This window comes from Cibotium barometz, chromosome 24, assembly GCF_041138505.1.
Source record: "Cibotium barometz isolate CiBa-2024 chromosome 24, ASM4113850v1, whole genome shotgun sequence".
NCBI lineage: Eukaryota > Viridiplantae > Streptophyta > Polypodiopsida > Cyatheales > Cibotiaceae > Cibotium > Cibotium barometz.
The window spans coordinates 34,914,385-34,934,115 of NC_141069.1; the positions used below are offsets into that span (position 1 = coordinate 34,914,385).

General features: G+C 46.4%; 1 protein-coding gene across 1 annotated transcript in view; it reads right to left on the reverse strand.

The window, feature by feature from the left end:
* The window catches only part of LOC147625218 (polyadenylate-binding protein RBP47B'-like), a 102,455-nt gene extending 90,808 nt beyond the window's left edge, over nucleotides 1-11,647 (reverse strand). Inside the window, exon 1 of the mRNA XM_086818485.1 lies at nucleotides 11,200-11,647. Coding sequence (XP_086674611.1) covers nucleotides 11,200-11,505 — 306 coding nt within the window. The 5' untranslated portion in view covers nucleotides 11,506-11,647. The remainder of the gene's footprint in view (nucleotides 1-11,199) is intronic.
* Nucleotides 11,648-19,731: the final 8,084 nt, after the last annotated feature.

Consider the following 19,731-nt stretch of genomic DNA (forward strand, 5'->3'; position numbering starts at 1 on the left):
TTTTGGCCTTTGGCTAGGATGGAGCTTGGAGGTTCAACCCATCGAGGCCAAGACGGGGAGACGGTAGCCTCCAGCCTGGAGGTGTTGCTCTTTATATTCATGCATATTCCTGCCGCGGTACCTCTTCCCCCTTCTTAAAGATACCTTCATTGTGATCGATGGAATCCAGAGTATGCATACGCTTGCGCTCGTACAGAGTGGCGTCACATGGAGGACAGGATCAGTGCCTACCTCGCGCGCCTTCGTCCCCTCACAAATTGTGACTATTCCCCGTCTAAACCCTCGCCCAAGACTCTTCAAGTGGAGGGCAGTTCCACTAGTGCCCCATCACACAAAGATTGATATGCGGATTGTTTCATGGAACATTCACGGTTTAGGGGGGCCTCAGTGCTTTCAGAGACAAGGCGTCCTTAGAGGTGAGCTTCAGAGAGCCATAGTTGGGGGACCCATACACATTTTATTCCTCCAGGTGCATCACCTTTCAGAGGGGCGCACCCGCCAATGCAAAAAGATTCTTCCAGGCAGGAGTCACACTTTCTGGTCCCCATCCTTTGGCCCCTCAGGGACGCAAGGAGGTGTGTGTATTTCTGTCAATGAGCAGCTTTTGCTAGCAGTGATTGGCTCAGGAGTCATAGTCCCGAGGTGTGCACAGTGGATTAACATTTTGATCGGAGAGGATAGCATTGGCTTCCTCAATGTTTATGCTACGAACGTCGTCGTAGGTAGAGCCCTCTTTTGGAGCACAATCCGGCAAGCCCTCCCTCAGGCTGACTTTTGGTGCTTCGGCAGTGACTTTAACATGATAAAGGTAGCAGAGGACAGACTTGGAAGTGGCACGGCCACACTCTCAGCAACAGAGTATTCGGCCTGGGAGGAGATGATTCTTGCACTCGGGGGACAGGACCCTTGGTATCTTCCAGAGTTTGGGCATACCCCTGGGAGCCTTTTCTTCTCGAGATCGGATAGGAGCACCAGTCCCAACCTCTCTAGACTACACAAGTTTTATGTTGATGAGTGGGTTTGCAGTAGAGGGGGCATGACTAGTATCCTGGCAGGCATTTCCTTTTCTGATCACGCCCCGGTTATTCTGTCCTTAGATGACCCCTGGAGGCATGACAGGCATGCGAGCTCGAGGATTTCGGACAGCCTCATTTGTGACCCCCAGATATGCAGCAGGATAGAGCAAATATGGGTGGGATTGGACTTTATTTCAGGCTCTGCTGCGTGCACATTGGATGTGGGCCTAGGGGAGATGAGCAGTTTCTTGCAGGAGGCAGCTCAGAGCAGATTCGAGGGCTTCCAAGAGTAGGACAGGAGTTTGAGGAGGAGTCTAGCCTCTTTACAGCGGCTTCAGGAGAGGTCCCTCGATAGCCAGTGGATTGAGAGTCAACTTGCTACCGCCCGCACAGAGATTAGATCCATCGAGGAGAGGAGGGTGCAGTACAAGTATCATGCCATGGCCTCATTCTAGACTCGGGCTTGCGACAAAGTCATAGGGGATTTCTTTGAGATAGCCGGCCCCCACAGGAGGAGAGACGGCATTCGTAGGTTGCGTAGCAAGGATGGAGCTATTGTTTCAGATCCCCCCCATGTGTGAGCCATCGCCAAGGACTTTTTTCAATCTCTTCTCACAAGTGCCCCATTATCTCCACAGGTGGTGGACGCGCGTGAGAGGGTGTGGCGGCACACGAGGGAGGTGGTTCCCCCTTCTCTTCAGTCTTATTGACACCATTCACTGCTGAGAAGTTGGCGGAGGCATTGATGGCACTTCCCATGGGCAACTGCCCGGGGGTGAATGGACTTCTAGTCTCTCTCTTTCTTCGTCATTGGGACCTCATGGAAGGCGGCCTTCAAGCTGCCTTCAATGAGATTATGATCTAGAATTATTCGGTATACGACAAAGAGCTTTTGGGTGTGATCACAGCACTCAAACATTGGAAGCCTTTTCTTTATGGACAAGTTTTCACAGTGAAAACAGACCACCAAGCACTTAAGTGGCTTCAAACTATGCCCAGTGCCCAGTAGAGTGATCGACAGGACAAGTGGAGTCAACTCTTCCAACAGTTTGGAGGAATGATTTAATATATCCCTAGTAAGCATAACCCAGTAGCACATGCTCTTAGTCGAAAGGCCAACATCCAAGCAATCCAAGAATCTACCCTTCTCGAAATCATGGGGAAGGACTTAGTATGTATGAAAGAGCAATATGTCGACTCCCCTGAGTTTGGTACTCGGTACAATTTGGCCCTCAATTATGAGCCAGGCCATTATTCCATCCAGAACGGTTTGTTGTTCTTCAAGAACCGCCTCTGTGTCATTCAAGAAAAGCGTTCCGCTCTTCTCCATGATGCCTATGACTCCTTGGTTGGAGGACATAGGGGTATCAACAATACCTTCGAGAAATTAGAACGGTCCTTTTATTGGCCAAAGATGAGGCGTGATGTCTATGCACATGTACAAGCCTGTAAGATTTGTCAAAAAGTAAAGGTTCCACATACAAAGACGGCTGGTTTACTTCAACCCTTGCCTATCCCCGACGGACCTTTCATCGACATATCTATGGACTTTATAGGGCCTTTACTAGCATCCACCGGATCCCGTAAAACTCAGTGTTTCACCATTGTGGATCCCTTTAATAAATTCTGCATGCTCATCCCATGCAAGCATACGGCCACAGCCGAGGACGTAGCTCGTCTATTTCTCAAGCATTGGTACCCAGTTTGTGGTTTGCCTAGCACCATCACCTCAGATAGAGATTCCAAGTTTACCTCGTATTTTTGGAGGGCATTATTTGAAAACTTCGGAACTAGGTTGCAGTTGTCTAGTGCATTCCATCTGCAGACAGATGGCCAAAAAGAAATTTATAACCAGCTGGCCTTTGATGTTCTCAAGTCATAAGCAGTCCAAATGGGAACATTATCTTCCATTGGTCCAAGCTATTTTGAACGACACTCATTCTTTGCAAGGTGTGCCCATGTATCAAAGACATAGGGGAACTACTGGAGTTGTGAATGAAACTCCGACAGAAGGCCTTGCATGAGCTCCACTATGGCAATGGCATTCCTAGCTTCCCAATAGCGGGATGACTTCAGGAGGTACTAGGGAGGGGTAGGGTTTTGGTTCAAGTCCCTTCACCAGGTTCCAAGAACCTTGGGAGGTGAAAACCTATTCCATAAGGTTAGCCCAGGTGGTGTAATTAGACCCATTGAAACAAATCTTTTCTGTGAAAGCATTTTGGGACATAGAGACATGGAGGGAAGGAGATGGTGGGGTCCAAGATGGCTGGTACCCATATCCGGAGTGTAGAGGGGTAGATGGAACTCCATAATAACCACTAATACCCGGCACAGGTGTAGGACCTGGCAAGGGTAATCCATAAGATGGGATATAAGACTGGGCACTCGGCGCACGTGGAATACCTAGCTAAGGCACAAATCCTTGAGTAGGCACATAAGCTGGTATTGGTGGAGTGAGTGTGATGGGTTGGTAAAGTACCTGACATCCATGCTGGGTGGCATCACAATGCCGGTAGGCATAGTGCCGAGAGATCCTTGTGTTGGATAAAAGCCATATGCAAGTCACTATGGAGGTGCAGCTAGTAATGGCTGCATGCCAACGCTAGCAACAAGAAGAAGCATGGGTTGGGTGGGAGGATTTTGTGCTTGTGGTTGTGCAATATTCCAAACACATTAGGAGCAGGAATAGAAGGTGAACCAAAAGAGAAAATAGTGTTACCTCCTTGAACACCAGTAGTCTGGGAGCGTACTCTGCTCCTAGACCCTCCTCTATTCGGGTCCACATTACTCCAGGGCATGGTTGTCACGGTACGAAAATACGATACCGTACAAGAATTTTTGGTACAATATGAAATTTTCGGATACCGTACGATAAAATATGGTTTTTATTTTTTACACTTACAACCTATGGAGCTTCAAGCTTGAATGTGAGGGAAGGTTGGGAGGGGAGGAGTCTACAGTGCTTGAGGAACCAGAACATGGATATGTGTCTCTCCCGGTTGGATCTCCCGATTGTCTCCAAAAAAGAACCTGGATGGGTAATGCAATACCAAAGGTCTCCCACTGTAACGTGTATGACTAAGGGACCGTCCTTGCACAAATACGAGGAGTGCACCTAGGGTGATAAGTTTAAGGACTCCTCTCTAGATCAAAATGGCCATGTCCAAATCTTCTCCCTCGTACATAACTTGAGAATCTAATTGTCTAGCCTACCTATACCAGGGACCCCCAAGTGATGTAGCAAGATTCTCTCATCCTACCAATCAAGTGTACACTACCAATCTACCTCGCCAAATTTTTAGGTCTCTCAACAACCCCATATGGAATACTGAGTGGACACGAAAGTTGCGAAGTATTGTGAGCATTTGGGATCTTCGTAAAGCAGGGTTTCTATATCTTTTTTTAGCATTTGGAATTTTTTTTTCAAGAAAAAAAAAAGATCTCGTATCGTACGATATCGTACGGTACGAACCCATTCGTACCGGTACGAGAAACAACTATGCTCCAGGGATCGAGGATAGTAGTTGGTACCATATGCTGAACCTGTGCTTCAAAAGAAGACACCCACCCAGGTAGTGTTAGGCACATAAGCACTCAATGGTACATACGAACCTAACACGGTCTCCAGCTGAGTTGATGACGATGGATCTCCAGACGACCACGGAAGTACCTATCCTCCCTGACAGAATGAACCAAACCGAAGTCCAGGCTGTCGGCTAGACTGCGCAACAGAGCTTTGCAGATAGATGAGGCTGACCACCAGGTCCAGTACTAGCAAACTGGCTGTAGGCATGTATCCCCCTCTGGAAGCGAAGTGTGATAAGCACGGAGAGGAAGGGCGAGATGCCAAAGGTGTAGAGTGAGAGTAGGTGTAGACAAGCTGGTCATCTCCCAATGTAAGACCTTGAACAGGGCTCTCCAGTGAGTAAGAAGTCCCATCCTCTGTGTGGTGGTCTAGATCTGAGTAAGGAGAATCAACTTCTAGTGACAAAGGCTAGTCCTCCGGAATCATGGATAGGCGATCCATGTTGTGTGCTCTCAAGGTCTTCAATCCCTTTCCTCACGATAGCTCTAATACCATGTGAGGGCAACAAGACGAAAGGACCACATGTGCGAGAGATCAGAGTAAATCAACACAGCATGAAATGGATGAATGAGTATATGAATAATGGTGAATGTAATCCAGTACAAGAGGCCCTCTGATGTGAGGTGACTCTGAGTAGTGGACCAGTGAAGAAGCAAAGGCGAAGTCGATGACGAAGGCTCACGTCGGGGACAGCGGTGGCACTCCAAGAGGTAGAAGGATGCAACCGCAGGACTGTAGTAGATGCAGGTGTGCTGCTGAATACTGATGGAGCAAAAACACTGCAAGAGTAGACCCGATGATGAAGATATGCGTGTAGATTAGCCGGGCTGTTGCTACTGTGGACGGCTGGATGCGATGGAGCAAAAACACTGCAAGAGTAGACCCGATGATGAAGATATGCGCGTAGATTAGCCGGGCTGTTGCTACTGTGGACGGCTGGATGCGATGCACAGGGCTGAAAACACTGCTGGATGCGTTGATGAAGGTTCAGCCAGCTAATGCTGTCGTATGATGTGCAGGAGGCCTTGTGTTGATCAGCCAGGCTGCTCCAGTTGTGTGATGCGCAGGAGGTATGCCAGTTGGTATGCGATTGAGTTGGTTGACGCCGAATGATGATGATAACGACGTGTGTTGATGACGAAGCGCCGGCTAGTGTGTGTTGGTTGATGTGTTGATTGTAATGATGTTGGGCCAGGCGGCTGCACCCTTAAATGGCGTTGGACAACCAAAAAAGGCAGCATTCAGCCAGCCCAAGCAAAAAAAAATTAGGTTAATAATACTGAGCCTTTTGGGTGCCGCTCTGGGCCATTGGTCACACAAAGTCATCCAAGAACAGAGATTGGAATCCCGTCATCAAGTTTAGCAGAGAGGGATGTCATGTGCAAGACATGTGGAGGCTATCCTCAGAGCTATGTCCTTGAAGGGCAACAAGATAAAGAACCAGACCAGAAGACAGCTTAGGAGCTTGTGCTGCTAGGTTTGGGGCAGGAGACCTTATAGAAAAGGACAGGAGGCTGTCGGCCAGGTGTGGAAGGAGCTTCTTTTCTCGGCTGCAGTATATACATGAATCTTTGTCCATGAAGGCAATTCAGCCCTATAAATGGGGCACACTTGCTCAATGTTAGGCATTCAATCCCTCCTTGTGATTGGGTCTTAGATTTAGGACTAGACTAGGGTTTCTACCTTTTCATGAAGGCAGCCTATGGCTGTAAGATTGTACATCCTTTTTGTACTTTATGAATATATTGAATATATGGTACTTTACCTTTTCATGAAGGCAGCCTATGGCTGTAAGATTGTACATCCTTTTTGTACTTTATCAATATATTGAATACTCAGCTCTCTCTCTCTTCTGTATAAGTGACTTATGGGTTATTATCATTCTAGCTTGAGAATTGATCTATGCCTCGACTAGAGTAGTCATACTCTTGCCGTGGAGATCGCAAACCACAATGACTTGCCGAGGGCCTCTACGGGTAGGCCCTAGTGATATGGGACGGGAGGGCTGATTTGGCATGGATATGTGGGAGTGAGCTTTAGCCCCTAGCTCGAGAGAGGTCTATGGACGCGGACCGTGGTTAGGTGGTGAGCTTGCATGCACCCTTCTATGTTATTGTTAGAAGTCATCTCCTGTCTATACATATACACCAGGGCCTCTGTTGTGGGTGTGCCCGCCCTTATTAGGTGTTTTCTCATTTTTCCCCACTCTCCGTATTTTTCCCCCATTTTTCCCTATTTTTCTGTGGCATGGGAGGCACTCTTGTAGTGGCAGGAGGACCTTGAACCTGGCCGACTGCATCTGTGGAGACCCGACTGATTTGCATGAATCGTGGACTTCCCTGATGCTGGCCGACCCCTTTGCTGCTGGCCGACTATGTATTTTATAGTCGTGGGGATTTTTGTGTCCTGTCAGCTGCCCTACAGTAGGCGGACTGCTGTTGGGGGGCCATATAAAATGGCCCCCAGTCCCCCTTGTCATTGTTGTACCAATTCCGGGATTCTTTTGTGTATATAGAGCAGAGTTACATGCCTCTATCTCTCTCTCTCTTGTGCTGTGATTTTCTGCATTGCGTTTAGCTCATGTTCCCAGATCTGGTCATCATCTCCGTTGCGTATTCTGACATGGTATCAGAGCCCAGGCTCTAGATAGTTCTTGGGATTTGTGTGAGCAAGAGGGGGACTGTTGTGTTGCTGATTGGTGGACTGTTCGGGACTGTTCGGGAAGAGGAGAAGCAAGAGGACAGCGGGCTGATTTGCTGGACAGCCACTTGCAGGTGTTAGTTCTTCTTTGTTCCCACCCAGAGTACATCCCCGCAATGGCAGATCTGTTTGAGATGGCCGAGAGGCATGTGAAGATCGCGACACTCCCCACGTTCCCGGTGGACCGTCAGTTGGACGGGAGCAACTTATGGAAGGTTATGATGGAATCTATTTTGGAGTCTTACGACCTCGCTGATTTCGTCGTTGTTGGGGTTCCACGGCCGGAAGTAGAGGAAGGGGAGTTACTATCGATCTGAAAGGACCGGGAGGCACAGGCACAGATGTGGGATCGTGTCAACCCCAGGGTCCGTTCGTTTATCTTTCTCAACTGCATACCGCAGGTAATCAATCATGTAAAGCATATGACGCTGGCCAGAGGTATATGGCAGCATTTGGCCTCTCTTTACAACAGGGTATCGCCCATGAAGAGGATTTCCTTGGAAGTACACATGCGGGTTATGAGCCCTGCAAAGTCGTCGACAATGCGGGAGCATATTAACAAGCTGCACGCTCTTCAGCGGGAAGAGCTTCAGGCTGGGAAGGAGATATCGTCAGAGGACATGGCCATAACGTTGCTGTCGCACTTGCCCTCTCAGTACTCAGCATTTTACTCGTCTTTGATTACCAGTGGAAGACTCAGCACCATCACGTGGGAGGAGCTTGTGCCCATGGGACCAGGAGGAACGATTCACGAACCCTCAGGGTGGAGGTTCGGAGGCCTTAACTGGCCAACGGTCGAAAGGCCGTAACATGGGCAAAGGGAAGGCTTCCTCTGAGAAGAAGTCCGATGCTGACCACGAGAAACTAAAGGCGGAGAGGACCTATAATGATTGTGGCGAGAAAGGCCACTATTGGAGGCAGTGTCCCAAGCGGAAGACCGAGAAGGGTGACGATTCCTCAGCAGCAATCATGAAAACTCCGGCTTTTGTGCACCTGGAGGTGATGGACACCAATGTTTCATTTTCTTCAGGTAGGGGGGAGGTTGGAGGATTCTCTGCAACGGATACTTGGGAGTGGATTCTAGACAGTGGTGCTTCCAGGCACATGACTCCTTCCCGTTCAGATTTACAGGATCTCTGCAAGTATTCTGGTCACATTCTTACTGGGGATACATCCACTATCCCAATTCACAGTGAGGGCAGGATGGAGATAGTTCCCGATGGCAGAGGGGGGAAGCATTCCTCCTCGGTGTTGTATGTTCCGTCACTTGGTTTTCATCTGTTGTTGTCAGTGCATTAGGTTTGCAAGACTGGCGTACGGGTGGAGTTTGATGAGCATTTTGTTGCTCTCCGGGACAAAGCAACAGGCCAGCCTGGTGGTTTGGGAAGGCGGAGTGGAGAATGGAGTTTACAAGCTTTCAACACTCTCTCTCCCAGGTCCTCAGGTTTGTGATGAGTGGCAGTCTGGTAATGGCCACTTAAGTGTGGATACGCTGCAGGTGCAGGCTTTCCGGGACCAAATGGTGGATAGCTTGCCAATAGATGGCAGCAGTTGTTTTGGCAAGAACTCTCCAGTACTGATGTTGGTAGTTCTTGTATTCGTCAGTCAGAGGAAACTGAACAGGTAACTTATGCTCTGATGTCTCGTAGTATTCGGGACAAAGAACCTCCTGTAGATGAGGATGTTCTTTCCACACGGACCTTTCGGAAAGCCAGGCAGGTGGCAGTTGATTACTTGCAGAAGGAGGTGCATACTCCAGGCTTTGTGGTTCCGGATTCAGAGGGGGTGGTTAACAGGTTTCAGAAGGCCTTGCGTGGTCTTCAGCAGGTTTCCAGGACTTGGTTTTGCACCGTAACAAGTGTTGATCCTTGTGAGCAGTGTGATGCCTCTTTGACTCAGAGAAGCAGAATGGTTCATTAATCTGGTTGATGGACACCAGATTGGACGTGAGCTTCCTGATGAGGCGGTTGCAGATGACTCTTTGGGAGGCAGGATTGCGTTTCCTGTGGTTTCTGCGGCATGCGAAGGATCATGGACTCTTGTACACAGGAGGGGGATTGATTGATGGAGTCCGACTCCATGGTTGGAGTGACTCAATTTGGGGAGGAGATATGGACACGAGGAGATCTACTTCAGGCCCAAGAGCAGTTTTACGGAGCAGTAAGAGGCAGTCATCTTTTGCCTTGTCGACGACAGAGGCAGAGTACCGGGCTGCTTGTGATGCTGCTTGTGAGGTGGTGAGGTTGCAGAGGTTGCATTGCAGGATTGGGCTTCCACTGGAGGAACCCATGGTCATCCAAAGGCACTTTGTTCGTGAACAGATCGTTGCTAATGGCATCTTGCTAGAGTTCTATTCGACGGAGGACAGTACGGTGGACCTCTTCACGAAGTCGCTATCTCAAGATTTGCTCAGCGGCACCCCAGCTCCCTGTGGTTGGTTTCACAGCCAAGAGCTGAGAGGGGGTGTTAGAAGTCATCTCCTGTCTATACATATACACCAGGGCCTCTGTTGTGGGTGTGCCCACCCTTATTAGGTGTTTTCTCATTTTTCCCCACTCTCCGTATTTTTCCCCCATTTTTCCCTATTTTTCTGTGGCATGGGAGGCAGTCTTGTAGTGGCAGGAGGACCTTGAACCTGGCCGACTCCATCTGTGGAGACTCTGGAGGTGGCCAACTGATTTGCATGAGTCGTGGACTTCCCTAATGCTGGCCGACCCCCTTTGCTGCTGGCCGACTATGTATTTTACAGTCGTGGGGATTTTTGTGTCCTGTCGGCTGCCCTATAGCAGACCGACTGTAGTTGGGGGGCCATATAAAATGGCCCCCAGCCCCTTGTCATTGTTGTACCAATTCCGGGATTCTTTTGTGTATATAGAGCAGAGTTACATGCCTCTATCTCTCTCTCTCTTGTGCTGTGATTTTCTCCATTGCGTTTTGCTCGTGTTCCCAGATCTGGTCATCATCTCCGCTGCATATTCTGACAGTTATTTGTGCTAACCTTGTGTCTAGCCTGTGATTTAGGTGATTTCCTGGGAGGATCTTACATCTTTTCTATCAACAAGGAGTGGATTAGAAACCCTCCGCTATGGAAGTTCCTCTTCCATCTCCCATCACGCCACCCCTCTGGCCCGGCTCAGTCAATGGGCTCATGGATCCAGTTCAGGCAATTTCCCCTCCCCCCCATGCAGGCAAAGTGGCGTGCAGGTATCCAAGGCAGACAGACAGTACGTCCAATCAACAGAGCCATTCCTCTGAAGTAGCAAAGGCCCTTTAACGCGCCTCCAGCCCCATCTTGGCTGGCGATCTTTTCCCTGCACATCTCCATGGTGATCTTTGACATTAGAGAGTCGCACCCCAACCCCCCCCCCCCCCCCCACACAATGTTCATGGTGGGCAGTCACGGCCATCTGTGGTATATAGACTCTCCTTCAGAGGGAGACTAACACAACCCCAAACACCAGGTGCGGATAGCAAGTTTTCACCACCGCAGATGGCATATTGATCCCTTTCCTCTCAAGATTGTAGACGCCCCCTCGTCGTGTCTATGGCTGTAGGAGAACCGCCCCTTGGCTGCCAGATGAAGTACAATGGAAGCATGACTGCTCAAGAGTCAAAACACCTTAACATACAAATTTGATAGCATACAGAGAGTAGGAAGAAAGAAAATAAAATTGATTGTGGGAGACACCCTTCTATCAACCTAATCTACTAAATAATAATGAAATGCAAAAGATGTTTATTTGCGGCCTTTGAAGGCTACGTATGGTCGTAAGTGGAGCATGCTCTATTTGGAGAGAGAGTTTGTTTTCATCGGGATTCATTAGCTGACCAAGAACACCAATATACAGCTATGGGCTATCTATGTTGATTGGGCATTGAAATGACAATAGCATGTACCTCTCCCGTCACTGAGAAGCAGCCACACAGATAATTCTCGTCCATCCAGTACTGCAAGTCGCCCACCCACAAAGTTCTGACTTCTTCAAAGGTCTGCGGCACTTGATAATGCGTCGGGCCATGTGCATAATGCTCCTGTTGATGTTGATGAGCGCCAAGTGCATAATGCTCTTGTTGGGCGCCATGTGCATAATGCTCTTGTTGAACGCCATAGGCATAATTCTCTTGTTGTGGTGCCGCTTGCTGCTGAACCATTGCCCACTGCCGCTGATCGTTCGCCTGGACAGGGGGCGCGGCCTGCATCATCGTGTGCTGCTCCACCTGGGTACTGAGAGGAGAAAGACCAGCAGGTAGTGGATCCCTGAGAGAGGAGAGAATCCCTGGCAGGCACGTAGCAAGAAACCTACTCCCTATCGTTGGTATTTATACGTTTGCCCTAATTTGGCATCGAGCAAAGCATAAGAGCTCCTTTGCGATTGATTTCACATAGAGTGGACGGCGGACGCCCCTTCCTCTTACTACCAACACGTCACAATTGAAAGGCCACGTTTATGGATGTGAACTCCAAGCCACTCAAGCTTCTTAGAATGCTATGTTTGAAATGACCTCGCATCAGTCCCCTCTGCTAGAATCTTTGAAAACGCATTTGATGTGCCTTCGTGCAAAGCCTATAGCTGCATGATTTCGTTACTTGAACAATATTACAGCATTTTTTGAAATATTACAAGCACATTCACCCACGTGGCATCTCTTGGTGGAAAAAAATGAATTAAAAAACGCAAGCCTCAAAATCCGTAAATAACTCAAACATAAGAAAAAAGAACTCCACAACATTCCTGGCAAAATGTTGGTCAAGATGGTGGACTTTTGCAAGCTCCACCCTAGCCTCAGTGCCCAATACAACGAGGCCTTCACTCACCAACAACCCTCTCACCATCTTCATCAATTTGGTGATGGTATTAGAAAGCCCTCTCTCTCTCTCTCTCTCTCTCTCTCTCTCTCTCTCTCTCTCTCTCTCTCTCTCTCTCTCTCTCTCTCTCTCTCTCTCTCTCTCTCTCTCTCTCTCTAGCATGGTTCTCATAGCTAGTCGAGTCGTTTGATGAACATCGAGATGGACTATCTCCCCTCTTTTCACTCCATTCTTGGACCTATCATGGTAGGAGATTAAACGAATCATCCGGTTAGATCTACTCAACTTTACATACATCAAACATGGGTAGATCCTTCCTCCAAGCTTGGCACAACAACCTAGTTTTACAAGGATCGCTTATTGAGAGTCTCCAAGGATGATGTCCAAGATGGCTTCGTTATGATGCTCATATACATACATACGTATACATATGATGATGTCACATGCCTACATATCATGGCTAGCTCAAGGTGTTTCTCACCGTCTCAAAGTGGCAGAGCTGATGATATCCCACATGAGGATACAAATGTGCAGAGTATGCACCACCACACCACAAGTGGAAGCATGTGGAAGATGATGTGCATGCTTAGCTGTCAGGCCTACTATAAGATATGGGAGAGTTTCCACTAGCTCTTCCATGAGGGGTTTGGTCCACTTGTCGCCTCACACAAGTGATGCACTTTGATGTGATCAAGGATGCATGGGCATGTACTTATTGGAGCTCAGACATCATAGGCATGCATTACTCAGATAGCATACCAGGAGGCATTCATGACACAATACTTCCCAAAGAATCATTAGATATTTCTTCAGTCACATCATGCATCCACAACAAATCCCACCACCCACAATAATGGTCTAGTCCTCCACCTTAAAGGGGTCCTCATTGATCGCGATCTATTTTGCAGTCCAGGACATTCTTCGATGCCTTGATGAGCCACATATTCTCTCAACCATCAGACCCATATTGGTTGAAGAGGGCATCGTGTGATCAAGGCCAGTTTCTCCATACAGGGTCACATGATCCTGCAATCACATCTCTATAGAGTGTTTTTTTTCGGGGAGCTTGGTGGAGTGAGCTTTTGCTATCCACCACTACCTCTCAACCCAGCCCACTGTCTCCCCTCCAACCCATCTTAGCTCCTCCCATTCCTCGCACTCTCTCTCCCACACCCTGTCTCTCTCTCTCTCTCCCACCCTCTTCCTTCCTCTTCCCCTCCCCTCTCTCTCTCTCTCTCTCTCTCTCTCTCTCTCTCTCTCTCTCTCTCTCTCTCTCTCTCTCTCACACACACACACACACCCTCCCTCACACTCTCTCTCCTTCTCTCTTTCTCCCCTTCTTCCCTCCCTCTCATTCTCTCTCCTCCCCATCTCTCTCTTTCTCTCACCTCGTCTTACTCCCATCTCCTCTTTGAACATGAAAGAATCATCTGCCGCCCAATGCCTGACCGACCATCTGCTCTCCGCTTGAAAGTGTAAGCCCTACAACTTCATTGTCCTCCACTAGCTTATCCAATCGAGATAAGATTGGATGTGTAACAGTTGCAAACAAGAGAGAGCTAAGTGGGCATCCCTGCCTGACCGATCTCGTCAAATGAATGGGCTCAGTCACCCCACCATTAATCATAAGCCTAGCCACTGCATGTTGGCTAATAGTATAAATCAAAGAAGACATGCAAGGGCCAAATCCCATAGCTTACATAAGCTATGAAAGAAAAGACCAACTAACGTAATCATAAGCATTTTCAATATCCAATTGAATCATAGCCACCTCTTGCCTCAAAGCCCTTACATAATCAATTCCAATTTGTACATTCAGTATATTATGCAAAATATTCTGACCTTTAATAAATCCATATTGCCTTGGATGAATCAAAGTAGGAAGAAAACACTACAACCTGTTGGCCAAGACCTTTGCAAATATCTTATACATGGTCCCCATCAATGTGATTGGTCGACGTAGATTAACTGGGGATGGAACTTTAGGCAGTAAACGTATAAGCCCGATCTTCCAACTCATAGGCATGATACCTGTATTCCACACCTCCTAAAAAATAGAAGCAAGAGGGACCTTCAACTCATCGACATACTTTGTGAAAAGCTCATTGGGGAGCCCATCCCATCCAGGACTTTCCCTTCAGGCAAATGCTTCAACACAGCTTCCACCTCATCCTTAGAAATATCTCTTTTCGATTCATTTGTAAAATCATCTGATACCTGGTGATGAACCAAGTGAAACAAAGACTCTCTAGCTGTAATGACATCAGGAGATATGACCTCTTGCAGGCCCAATAAATGGTGATAAAAGTCCATACACACATCTAGAACACAACCAAGATCAGTAATCAATACTCCTTGCTTATCTTGCATCTTGATAATATTCTCACGTGCATGCTTTTGCTACAAAAGAGCAAAGAACATATGTGACTGACAATTAGAATCCATTAGGGCATCCATTTGAGCCATAAGCTTATATCTCACATATTGTTTCTCATGTAATGCTGCAACTTGATGGGACAACCAATCAATAGCTATCTCAGTGTCAGGGCAAGAATCGTCCTCTTGAACCACTTGGTTCAAATCAACCAGTAATGATTCTAGGTTTCGCAACTTCTCCCTAAAATATAATGCATTATGAATCCCATTCTAGTGAGCAAGCTTTTGAATATTGAACATACAACACTCTCAAGCTGACACCCCAACAGAGATTACATGGCCTCAAAAGTTTTGTAACACCTGCCACATAAACAGATGGAAAACAGTATACTTCAAGAAAGTCTCGTTAACCTTAAGAGGAGCCTTTCCTAATAATGGCCTATAAGCATCCACAAAATGGCTATGCATCTCCAATACCAAAGGGAAATGATCTGACAAAATGTGATTATATTCCACCTGCATGGACAATATCTCTAGCAGAAACAAATCATGCTAGCAAATATACATTCCGTCCAGACGAGCTTTTATACCCACATACTGTTGAGAGACATATATAAATCCTCTATCATGTGGGTGTAGCCATGACCACATATCTTGTTTCAAAACTTGATTGGAAAACACATTCCAGCTAAGTGCCTCTCCGGCCCATCCATAATAGAATGAGGTGTAGAAGCATGCTCTGGCAATTCACATACATTAAAATCGCTAGACATAAAGCCAGGCTTAGCGTTGCACAAACACAATAAATCGTCCCATAACAACTGAAGATGCTGTGCAACACCATTAGGCGCATACAACCCCACAAGACATAATGTTTCATCCATAAACTCCACTTCCACAACAGTGAATCGGGCTCGAACATCCTACATAACCAATGATAGCTTAAACTGAGATTTCACTGCAATCATGACCCTTGATTGTGTAGTGGGGTGCCCACTATAAAACACACGAAATTCCTTGTAATCGTATACTTTTCCAACCATGGAATGTTGTTTATGCTCCACAGCACAAAACATATCCCATTGACCTTAAAACACAGTATGCCACATTCAATAATTCTTGTACGGTGAACACACACCTTTTACATTCCAAAAAGCAATCTTCATAATCCATCAAAATAGAAAGCCAATCAATGAGAGGTACCACCATCAGCCTCTCTTTCCTTAAAATTTGCACAAGGATCCTCAATGCCTTCTCTCTCCATCTATTCCCATACTCTTCGTAGCAAAACATCCAGCCGTTCCTTCTCACCTAAAGTACGGGCATCACTAGGTGATGTATCTCGTCTCCACATGACATTCGGATACTTCTTGTCCCAAGCTGAGATCATAGCCCCTTTTTTATCAAATAGAAGAGGAAAATTTACCCTTTTTTCTTTCATAACTTGAGGTCTTAGATTATACCGAGAGTGTTCTTTCTCTCAAGTCCATCTTGTGGCACCAAGATGAAATGATGAGGAGGCACCATGACCAGCACCCACATTTTGATTACCACTAGAAGTAGTTGTCTGGCAAGTGTCTCTCTTCACCACCATAAGCCAAGTTCTATCTTCTATATCTGCCAAAACTTGTTTACTTTATCTACCACTTGCTCACTTTATTTTGCTACTTGTTTGCCCTTCTCTATATTCAAACTAGATGGCAAAACAGGAGCTAATGTGTGGCTGAACATTCGCCTCCTCTGGACACTCTGAAATGAAGTGACCCATCTCCCCACAATAGAAGCAATGGCCTACAAATGATCCCCGCTTTAATTTAAAATACAAAGGGTCAAATCCATCCATGCAATAACCTCAATTATTAAGGTCGAGGCTTCCCAGTATCCCACAGAATGCAAATTCTTCGACGACATTATGGGCTCTACTAACACCTCCCTAATAGATTACGCATGGCCAATGGTAACAATTCCCACATAGTTAATGGAAAGTCTACAAACTCCACCCAAATAGGGCATGCCTAGCGCAACATATCTCTATATTGTGCAATAGGGTGCCAGGGTACAACATGTGCTCACCCTAACCCTCCTTGAAACACATTCAAAAAGAGATTACCTGGTGAATTGCAACTATCCGTGGATCTTTCCAATGGCTGAGCTCGTAACCCTTGAGGTCTCCAAGCTCTACAACTCCTTGTGAAGCAATTCCACTGCACCTCCCACAAGCATTGTCACACCATCGCGTTGCACTACGGGTACTCGTCCCTCCTCTCACCTCACTTCACTCACACACACTCACTAGCATGCCTTAGGGAGAGAGATTAGCAAGAGCAAGACTCAATTGCACAGTGGGAGAGTGTTTTGTATATACATGGCCATAAGTGTTTACACTCAAACTGTGGCCGGCCGGGCACTTTAGGCTCATAAGAGGCCTAATGCTATTACAATGACTACTCTCATAATATATCTAATATATCTATGAAGTACATCACTTAGGACTTCATCCTAACTTGCTACCACACACTCTTGAAGCGGGAATCGCCATAAATACTCTGTCACACCATTTTTTTGGCTTTTTGCTCACTTTGTTTTTGGCAATCATAAGCAATGTTACATGTGATTTGTGTTAGTAGGGATGCTAAGAGATGTTAATAATGAGAGAGAAGAGAGGGAAGGATCCGGAGGAACGTAGACTGAATCATCAGAACGAGATGGTGATTCTCAGTTCCTCATTTGATTCATTGAAACGACATTCATCATTTAAAGAAATTGGCCTTTAATGATGTCCCTTTGTGTGGCAAGATTCTTGTCAAATGTTGTTGAGGGACATGTTCTTGTTTTATTCTACCCATGTGTTTTTTATGTTTTTATGTATATTTAAGTGTTCTTATGAAGAAGATATACATGAAGTACAAGAATTGAGTCATATAGACTCTTATTGAACTGCTATGTGTTGAAGTAGCCACTTGTTAGTGAGGATTGAAAGAATGACGTCGACTTGCAAGGCTAATATAGATATCTTTATTAAGAATTTAAGATCATTGATTTGTGAAGATGGTAGTGTCGTTTAGAGAGGTTTGTAATTTGAAAGAAAATTCCAGGCGATGGGTTGTACCATTGACTAGGCTTTTGCCCACCATGGCCCCCCCATCCAGAGATGTACTTGATTGGTGAGGCTTTGGTGCAAATGTTATCCACCAGTGCATGAGTATGGATATGTACTCATGGAGTAGCTGCTACATTAATTTAGCCAAAATAATAGTAATCAATAAGCTTAACAATATATAATGGCGATTGAAGATCGTCTGGAAGGTGTTAATGCGTGAGATGGCGTAAATCCGTGATATGGTGTAAATCGTGAAGTGCAAGTTCTTAAGCTGTGAAACTATGAACTCGTGCGAGACCTGAACTCGTGAGATTACAAGTTTTTTTAGCTGTGAAGGGATATTCCGTGAAATGGTCTAATCCCGTGAGATTGCAGGTTTTTTGGCTGTGAAGGGATATTCCGTGAAATGGCCTAAACCCATGAAAGTTAATTCCGTGAAAGTGCAGGCCGTGAATTGGAATTCCGTGAAGTGCAAGCCGTGAACTAGAATTCCGTGAAAAGGAATTCTATGAGAGGTAATTCCGTGAGATGGAATTCTGGGAAGGGTAACTGCGCGTGAGATGGAATTCTGTGAAGTGCAAGCCGTGAACTGGAATTCTCTGAAAAGGAATTCCGTGAGAGGTAATTCCGTGAGATGGAATTCCATCAAGGGTAATTGCATGAGATGGAATTCCGTGAAATGTGTTAAGATCCCAATATGGGATTGATCATGGTGATAGACATAGATTAAGCAACATAATTAAGGTGGATTAAACCACACTAAAAACTCCATGAGAGAGAGAGAGAGAGATTGCACACTCAACACTCAATTCTATTGCATATCTCAAGTGAACCATACAATGATATAGGCTTTCTAGCCTTATCCCACTTTACACATCATCATCCCTGTGGCACTCCCTTTTCCACTCTTTTGGTCAACACTCACACACCATACAATATTACATGTGGCATTCTTATGTTGCCACAATATCCTTGCCATAATATCTTGCACCTCTAGGGTGCTTTCCCACATACACACAACACCACGATTACATCTCTCAACACCCCCTCTTAATCGAGGTGTTCCACAACTCACCCATCACCCATCACCCATATCAATGTAGCATTGCACAAACGCAATCGTTACCTCTCAACACTCCCCCTCAATGATACATTGGAGTGTTCATCAACCAAACATGTGTGCGCGTATCTACCATCTTAGACACCAAGTCTATTTTGAGCCAACTCGCTCATAACAGAACCACTGAGTCCAATTTGAACATAGAAGTTTGGGTGGGAACCAACCCATGCGCATGCACCTCACACGTGCATCGCTTATGCACACATCATGACAACCATTTCGAGCTTCTCGGTGAGCTCGGGCAGGGCAACCCTCATACCAATGGGTGATTACAAAATTTTTCGTTTTGAGCACGCATGCTCGGGGACGATTTTTCCATCATTAATTATGGGTAAAAATTACAAAGCCTTTTGGCCAAAGCCGGGCAACGGACCCTCATGTGTGTGTGAACATCATTTCAACTTTATAGCATGAGATAGTGGGTATACCCATAAAATTTACAAAGGCCCTTATTCGATGTGAACAAGGCTTTAAAGAGTGCATCAACCATTATCTTTGAAAGATTTGATTCCACTGTTAAAGGTGCACACATCATACTCTGCACCACATCTGTAAACACGACAACCTCTGTCACTACACACCATTCTGCTACACGCTGGTAGCTTTCTTCAAGTCCACACACTGCTTTGCTTGCAAATCGAGCCCTACAAGTTAGTGAGCAAGATAACCTGCGCTTCCTCATGGTCATCAGTCCGCCATAGTTGTTCCTTGCACCTCCTTTGAACTGGGTGCGTACTCCCTTGTAGCACAGGGTTGTGGTGGGTGGCCCTTATCCACCCACCAGTGTCTTTCTTCATCTCCATGCATAAGGCAAATCCAGACTCTCAGTTGGTTTATCTACGCATGGATCCTGACTCTCAGTTGTTTACAAGACTTTCACTGCGCTTCCTTAATGCTTTTAGAATTGTTGAGTGTTGCTCGCTAGGGATGTTTGTTTTTGCTACAATTTCTCATTGTTGGGATGTTTGCTGCAAAGCTTGCATCATCTTTGGTTGCTGCCTGCAGAGCTACTATTCTGTTGCTCTT